The 8,721-nt window shown below is 48.2% G+C and overlaps 1 protein-coding gene across 1 annotated transcript; it reads left to right on the forward strand.

Moving 5' to 3' along the window:
- Window positions 1-3,555: 3,555 nt before the first annotated feature.
- Window positions 3,556-8,067, forward strand: NCS54_01513700 (Hypothetical protein; the record flags this gene model as incomplete). Its single annotated transcript, XM_053160242.1, has 1 exon — window positions 3,556-8,067. The coding sequence occupies one exon, from the start codon at window positions 3,556-3,558 to the stop codon at window positions 8,065-8,067; it is 4,512 nt and encodes a 1,503-aa protein (XP_053016217.1).
- Between the last annotated feature and the right edge of the window lie 654 nt (window positions 8,068-8,721).

Raw genomic sequence — 8,721 nt, forward strand, 5'->3', positions numbered from 1 at the left:
TTTTAGAGGGGGGGAGTATAAAAGATAAGGGGCTAAAGCGTAAAGGTAAGCATAAAGGTAAGTATTAAGCAGAGGGGTAATAAGGTATTAATAGCTCGGCTTAGATAACTAGGTATAAGTAGGCAAAGACTAATAAAGCGGGACGAGATATAGAGGAAGATATAGCCGATGGGTTATAGATACTACTAGGACCAGAGGTGACTTAGCGGTTTAATAAGTAAGCTAAGAGTATATGATTGATTATATCATTAAAGATAGGTTAGATAGCGATTAATATATTACTGATAGGGGCTAGAAAGAGTATATTATTTATATTATTAGCAGTGATACGGGAGGCAAGGACAAGTATTATAGTAGTGCTATTTATAGCGCTTATAAATAACTTAGTTACGCGAGTAATAGCTATAGGTATTAATTATATCTGGTTTAGGTTGTTATTATATACTAGGCGAGAGGGCATACCGCGGGTAGTATGGCTAGTAATTGTTAGTATAGATATTATTTTTAGTGCTAAATTTTTAGGATATATAGATGGGTTATTATATATAGGCTTATTATAGTAAATATTTATTAATAAGTATTATATAGTTATTATAGATATTGGGTATTGCGCTAAGCTAGGTAAGCTATAGAGCTTATACCGGTATAGCTGCCTGATAGTATTGCTAATTATAATGCTTTTAGTTATACTTAAGGAGTAGTTCCGTAGGGAGATACTAGCTTAATCTATAGTAATAATATAGGATTAGACGATGAAGTTGAATTATTAGTATTAGGTTAATTAAGTTAAGCCTAGGCGCGGGGCTATTAAAAAGTATACTATTAATATTATATAAGAGCTTAATAAATAGATAACTAGTAGTTAGAAGGGGGTAATATATTGCTGGTTAAAGGGGTAATATAAAGCTATAGCTAAGGAGATTAGCTATGGGTTTTATTATAGCAGTATAGATAAAAAGGACCGCTATGAGGCGTAGATAGCATAGATCGAGGGTTAGATAAGCTAGTAGATTATAGCAATAACTAGTTTAGGGATAGGGATTAATATTAAAGGGATTATTATAATAGTCCATATAGAATAGCTATATAGCTTAGTAGACTTTATATAGTAGATAGGTTAAGGAAGGCAGTGGGCAGGGGAAGTAGTTAAGTTGATTATTATATATAATAGATAGCTATAGCGGGAGGATTAATATCGTAGCTTTATGGATAATATTAATTAGGGATAGATAGAGGTATTTATATTAACTCTAGGATATTAAAGGGCTATTATTATAGTATTTATAGATAGGGTTGTAGGTAAAAAGTGTAAGGATATAATCGGGGTAGAGCTTTATAATTAATATAAAGCATTAAGACTAATTAATAATAGCGGGGGTAAAAGTTAGAGTAAGGGTAAGGCAAAAGAGGATGTAGAGAGTAGTTATAAGGATGATAGGGGTAAGGGGCGAGAGGTTTAGAAGGTATTTAGTACTGAGGAGGGCATGTGGATTAGGATGCTATTTTAATAGCTAGATAAAGTCGCGGGCGAGTATCTAGTATATTATATCTAGTGTTATTATAAGGCATTAAAGCTAGGGATTATATTAGATAAATAGTAGTATAGGCGAGATAGTAATTAATATGATAGAGTGGCGGGCGAGGAGTATAATGCTATGCGGAGGAGGATCTGGTTTAAGGAGCTATTATGCTACTTTATATATAAATTTTTATTAGATTAGTATAAGGAAATATGAGAAGAGGAGGGCAGCTGTGGATATAAGGATAAGCTATTACTAGTAGTACTAATATGTTTGTGGAGTTAATAAGTTAGGGATATTATAAAGAGGTAGCTTGGGGTTACTATGAGTAGCTTAGAGGGTTTTTATTACTAGTTAAGGGTAGAGTAATAGTTTTATGGGATAAAGGGAACTAATATATATATATTATAGGAGGAAATCATTTAGGAGGTATATAAGGGTAATAAATATTAGTTTTAAGTAGGTATAGAGACGGCGAGGTAGATAGAGAAATAGCATAATATGAATTAGGCGTGATTTAAGAAGGTAAGGATTATACTGGATTTATATTATGCTATTAGTATAAGAGAATATTATAATAGGTAGGTAGTTTTAGTAGATAATAGATAGGATATAGAGAGGTTAGGGGAGATATAAGGGAGGTAAATAAGTTTAGGGTTAGGGTAATAGATATATAAGAGAAAAAAGAAAAAGAGAATTAGGGTTAATATATATAATATAATAAAAGGATAAAAGGAATAAAATACCCCTTAAACCCGTAGAATTAGCTCCCGGTAAAGGTATAGTAGTATAAGGGTTAGGGTTAGGGTTAATAGTTAAGGGTTAAGGTTAAGAGTAAGAAAAGAAGGTTAAGGTTAATAGTTAAAGGTTAAGGTTAAGAGTAAGAAGAGAGGGTTAGGATTAATAGTAAGAAAGGTAATAAAAATAAAATGCCCCCTAAACCTATGGAATTAGCTCCCAGCAGGGGTATAGTAGCACGAGGGTTAGGGTTAGGGTTAAGTATAAGATTAAGGGTAAGAATAAATATAGGGTTAAGAATAATAGTAAATAGAGGGTTAGGGGTAGGAATAAGGGTAAGGGTAAGGGTTTAAAGTAAATATAAGGCTTTTTAATTATTAATAGGTATAGAGTAATATAAGGTTAGGGTTAATAGTAAGTATAGGAATAGGGTTAAGAAATAAAAATAAAAATAATAATAAGTAATATATATATATATAAAGGAAAAAAAAGAAAATTATAAAAATAGTAAATAAGGTTAATAAGAAAAAAAAAAAAAAAGAAATTAATAATAAAGATATAATAAAGAAAAGAAAGAAAGTAAGGTTAATTAATAAGTAAAGAGATAGAATTATTATATTAGAAATACTTAGTATTATTACTAATTATTATATATAAAAAAATAAAAATAAATTTAAAAAAAAATAAATTAAGTAAAATATACTATAGAGAGTAAGGGGATAAGAGTAAAGGTTATAAATTAAAATAAGAGTAAGGTATATAAAAGGAGAGTATTAAAATAATAAAAATAAAAAAAATAATAAAAAAAAAGCCCCCTGAACCTAACCGGGAGGCCAGTGGTAGTTTGGGCCAAACTACCATTTCGGGGTCAGGGGCACGGACGAATGGGCATGCAGGGATACACGCGGGGGTGGGTCCCAGACGCGGGCAGGGGGGCCAAACTACCAGTCCCAAACTACCATTTCATGCTGCAGCCAATCAGGATAAAGGGAAGGGCAACTTCAGGGTTAAGGAAAAAGCAAGCAAAGGAGGGAAATACAACAGAACGCGTCTCCCAAGGCCAGCCTTCTCGCGACCGACCGGGTGAACGAGGGATATCCTTTTCATATGGACATGAGTCTATAAAATGAGCGCAACTAAGGACGACCGAGCAGTTTCCCAGCAAGCGGCAATCATTCGAGGGAGAGACTATCAAGAAAAGAAAGAAAGAAGGGAAACAAGGACTGCACGTACAGTATCCTAAGAGGAGGAACCAGAGGGAGGTAGGGAAGGGCTCGACATAGTCCAGATCGCAGCCATGGCCCGAGGGCGTCCCACAGACTCGCCCGGCGGCAACGAACCGGAGCGGCAAGAAGATACAGGAGAGTCCGCCAGCTGTGTTCATGCAGAAGCCACCAAACCGGGAGAAGGGTGGCTTATATATAATGGCGAATACCGGTCGTTGATCTGCGCCTTTCACGGCTATGCGGTCTGCAGCCTCGAGGGTCACTTGAGGGACCGTCACCCAGACATCGACCATCGGGCCCGCAGCGATATCATCCACCGCCATAAGGGTCTACAGCTGCAAGGGCCGGCATTGGAGCAGCTCGTCCAGCACGGTGCGTCAAACCCGACCCGGGCCGTCAAGGGTCTCGTCGTTCACCGGGGCTTCGCTTGCACCTGGCCGGGTTGCAGGCACCTCACGCCGAGCTGGAAGTGCCTGCGGGTTCACCTCAACGGCGAGCACAACATAAAGGGAGCCAAGGCGCAGGCGGGCCTCTGGACCGGCGTCTATCTGCAAACCTTCTTTACAGGTCCAAAGAGGGCGATTTACTACTTCTGCGTAAGAATCTCGACCAGCGGTAACGATGATGCTGTCTCGGCAGCAGGAGATCCTCCGACGCCGGTCGGCAGGGGGAGAAGAGCGACGATGGCAGACAGGCAGCAGACGCACCCGGAAGATCAGACGATGATCGCCGACATCACCCAAGGGTGGTCACTGCAGCAGGAGGAGCAGGAGAAGATGCAGAAGGTCATGGAGGAGGGGATCCTGAGGCACGAGACGACGAACTGGCTGAAGAGGACCGGCTGGTCAGCCCACTTCGCCGGGAGGAATCTGGTGGATATCCAAGCCTGCAGCAGGATGCCCGGCTGTGACGACGACGAGCTGCGACGGATGGCCACGGCTCTAGATCGTCTATTCTTCGACCGCTGCATCGGCGGGTTAAAGAGCATGCCCCTGATGACCCGCCTGCTCCTGGCCAGCCCCCACCCTCACGATGCCCACAGCCGACCGTTTGGGCCGCTGCAGGAGAAGACCAGCATGGATCGCTACCTGGTATATGTGAAGCGGTTCTTATGCTATTGCCTCAACGTGCTGTCGCTGGAGGAGGATGCGCTGTTTGCCGAACACGGCTTTCGCTTCACGCCTGCACAGAGGGCCAGCCTCGAGCTGCTCTGGGCGCATCTGCAGGACGAGGAACAGTCGGGCGAGGGGCTGCAGGAAGAGATATTGCAGATTCTGGCGGACTTCTGGATGCAGCGGCTCGACGGGGACCCTTTTGCGAGCCCGCTGTGGCACTTCGTCGGGGTGCTGGGAATCGACGGCGAGACGGGGCAGCTCCGACCTGCCCACCTATTCACCTACGTGCTTGCGGGACTCGTCTTCACGGGGCGGGCGCTGCTGGGAGAGTGGGCTATACCCACCCGGGAGCGGGCCGGGATGACGGACCTCGCGCAACGGTTCGCCCAGGTTCGAGACGCCTGGCTTTGCAAGGCGACATACTCTCCCATGGGCTATACGCTCAGCTTGCTGTTATACGGAAGGAAGATCGCGCAGGAGACTGGTAGCCGGCTGATGGTGTCCTGGAGCAAGGACGGCGAGATGATGTACTTCATGGGCAAGCCGATCCTGATGGAGAAGATTCGTCACATGGTGGCTAGGATGACGAAAGACGCCGAGGACCTGCTGTGGGGTCAGTTGATGTTCAAGGAGGGCGACGACGAGCGTTTCATCCTTCCTCTGGCCGGCATTGAGGATGACCTCACCCATACAAGACGAGGCCGGTCCTTCATCCATACCAACGACCTCGCTGGCAAGGAGGTCGAGATGCTCGAGGACCTCGTCATGGGCTCGCGGAAGACAGAGTTCCTAGATCGAGCGGGCGAGTGGAAGTGGGCGGGCATCAGGAAGTACCTGAAGCTGGTGAAGAAGTTCGAGGAGTTTCTGCTGCTCCTCTCCCACATCACCGGCGGCCAGCCCAGCCGAGGGGAAGAGATCACGGGCCTGCGCCTGGTCAACGGCATCAACAGGGACCGCAACGTCTTTGTCATCGACGGCGATGTTGTGCTCGTCACCCAGTACCACAAGTCTCTGGCCCACTTCGACTCGCCGAAGGTGATCCCCCGCTTCCTGCCGGAGAGGATCGGGCAGCTGCTCGTGATGTACATGGTCTACATCCGACCGCTGACGGATCGCTGGGAGGCGGACAGATGGGAGCTATATGGCAAGATGGCACCGCCGAGCGACTTCATCTGGCATAACGAGACGGGGCCATGGGAGAGCAGTCGTATGTCTGGGGCCATGGGGAAGTGGACCTCCCACTATATCGGCCGCAGGATCACGCTCCAAGACTGGCGCCACATCGCCATCGCCATCAGCAAGAAGCACGCTCGCGACCGGGGGGCCGCTCGGGCAGACTTTGAGGACGGCGACGACGATGACGAGTCGGAGCAGTACGAGGCGCCGGACGATCTGGCTGCCTGTCACACCGGCCAGACAGCCGCCAACTACGGTGTCACGATCGATGTGCTGAAGCGCTTGACGGCCGAGTCTCTGGACATATTCGGGCAGGTGAGCCGTCGTTGGCACAAGTTCCTCGGCTGCGACGCGCAGCAGCAATCGGCCTTGGAGCCGCCGCCGTCAACTTCGTCCTCGAAGCGCAAGGGTGCGGCCGAGTCTGGCGGCGAGGAGAAGAAGTGCCACCCTCCCCGGAAGCGGGCCAAGATCGCCTCGCTCGAGAAGCTAAGGGCAGGTATGACAGCAGCAGTGGGGGACAAGAAGAAGGACGACATGATCCTGCGGGCACTCCGGGCTGTCCTGCGTGATGACGCTGCCCAGTTTCGGTCACCCCAGCAAGAAGAGGCCGTCAGGTTGGCCGCGGCGAAGCAGAGCCCGCTGGTTGCCGTGCTGCCAACGGGCGGCGGGAAGAGCTTGGTCTTCATGGTCCCGGCTATGCTGGCAGGTGCAGGCGTGACCATCGTGGTGGCTCCGTTCGCCGAGTTGAAGAGGCAGCTAGTCACACGCTGCGTCGATGCCGGCCTAGACTGCAAGTCCTGGCCCGAGGCGCGTGAATCTTGGCCCAGGGTTACGCTGGTCTCGGCCGAGGCGGCTGTCACCGATGACTTCCTGCAGTGGGCCGCTGATCTGAGTGTCAGGGGAAGGCTGGACCGAGTGGTCATTGACGAGTGCCATCTGTCATTCACTGCCGCCGAAACCTACCGCGCGAAGCTCCGGTGCCTCGTTCTCCTGCGGAGCTTGGGGTGTCCCTTCGTATTCCTCACTGGGACCCTGCCGCCGCTCCGTCAACGCGACTTCGAAGAAGCCATGCAGCTCCAGGCTCCGCTCTACATACGGGCTTCGAGCCATCGGCTGAACGTGCGGTACTCCGTCCTTCGCGTCCGTAACGGACGGGGCGTCATGGAGGTGAAGAGGCTGGTGGACGCCCGGCTCCCACGTCTAGCACCGGGGGAGAAGGGGGTCATATACTGCACCAGCCACGCGAAGTGTAGAGCGCTTGCCCGGCAGCTTGGTTGCCATTACTATCACGCTCAGCGCGATGATAGCGATGCGCAGTTCCTTGCCCAGCGCGAGCAGGGCTTCCAGGCATGGGTCAACGGCGAAACACCCTACATCGTGGCTACCGCGGCTCTAGGCACGGGCCTTGATGTTGCAGGCATCGTCCATGTCATCCATCTCGAGGCCCCATTCAGCATCATCGACTACGCCCAGGAGGCGGGGCGGGGCGGGCGAGCTGGGGAGCCCGTCACCGCAGAGATAGTCGTCGAGGAGAAGGACTGGCCGGTTGAGGACCATATCCGCGACAGCTACCTAGACTTGAGCACGCGCGAGGTACGCAGTCTGATCCGGACACAAGGTTGCCGTCGCCGCCTCCTTGGCCAATGCTTGGACGGTGACCTACGGGACTGTGGAGATCTCGATGCCGTCCGATGCGATAATTGCCGCCGCGATGAGCTGTTGTGGAAGAGTGAGCTATCCTCGCAGGGTATCATAGCATCACATGCCCGCGGCAGGCGCGATGCCCTCGCTCTAGAACGTTTCGAGGCCGCCTTGGAGGAGATAGAGGAGCTTGGCAAGATGGGCTGCCGCATCTGCTGGATGTTCGATGGCGTCAAGGAGGCCGGGCACCAGTGGGGTACCTGTGGTGCCACAGCAGAGAAGGATCTGTCCTTCTCCAGCTGCATGATCTTTCAGGGTCTGGTCAACTACAAGAAGGATCCACAGGCACGTTTCTTGAGCTGCTTCTACTGTCACGTATCGCAGGAGCTCTGTCGGGACGGTTACGAGACCAAAGGAGCATCATGTCGGTGGAAGCATGCTGTAGTCCCTATGGCGTTGGCCGCCGTGACGGAGGCAGATATATGGTCGCAAGTCCAGGAGGCTGCCGGTCGAGACTTCAAAGGTCGGGATGACTATGCTGACTGGCTGGGCCGTAAGCATAGCAAGTTGGTATGCGGGCGAGAGATGACCAATGCTATGGCCGTCTTTGATCTAGTGCTCAAGTGGAGACAAACTCAAGAGCTTAGTTAATTACTATGTTTTACGCATAGTGTAATACGTTTGACTAGTTATATATAATGATATATAATGTGATGTGATAGGCAATAATAGGAAGGGAAAATAAAAATAAAAAAACAAAGGAGTATATGAGAGAGAGAGAGAGAGAGAGAAGGGGGGCTCCCACAGTAGGTATACTACCCACATAATACTTAACGGTAACTATACATACGAATAGGACTTGGTGATAATAGCTGGCTTTAACTATATAATTAGAATGCTTATAGGAGATGGTATAAATAATATAAGAGGAGGTAAAAATAAAAGAAGTAGAAGAAAGACGAAAAAGAGAAAGATATAGTAGTCCAGGGTAGGCAAAAATAATATCATTCTAATCAGCAAAAAAAGCTCTTTGAGGCTGGCTAGACGCTTCCGAGACTCGAACCCGGGTCTGTCCCTTAGTCAGAGGGATCGCTCTGACCACTAAGCTGAAGCGCCTTTTCGCTCTCAAAGTTACTAAGGTCGAGATGGGGCTGGCACATGAGGGTATCACGAAGACGACGGCAAGGTGACCAGGTCAACGCGGCACAGCAGGCAGCCATAATGGCAACTACCGAGGGGAGAATAAGATAAAGGGAGGGTAATATAAAAAGAGGTTAGTTATTATTAGTAAAATAGTATTAGATA

The sequence above is a fragment of the Fusarium falciforme genome, chromosome 14 (genome assembly GCF_026873545.1).
Source record: "Fusarium falciforme chromosome 14, complete sequence".
NCBI classification, from domain to species: Eukaryota; Fungi; Ascomycota; class Sordariomycetes; order Hypocreales; family Nectriaceae; genus Fusarium; species Fusarium falciforme.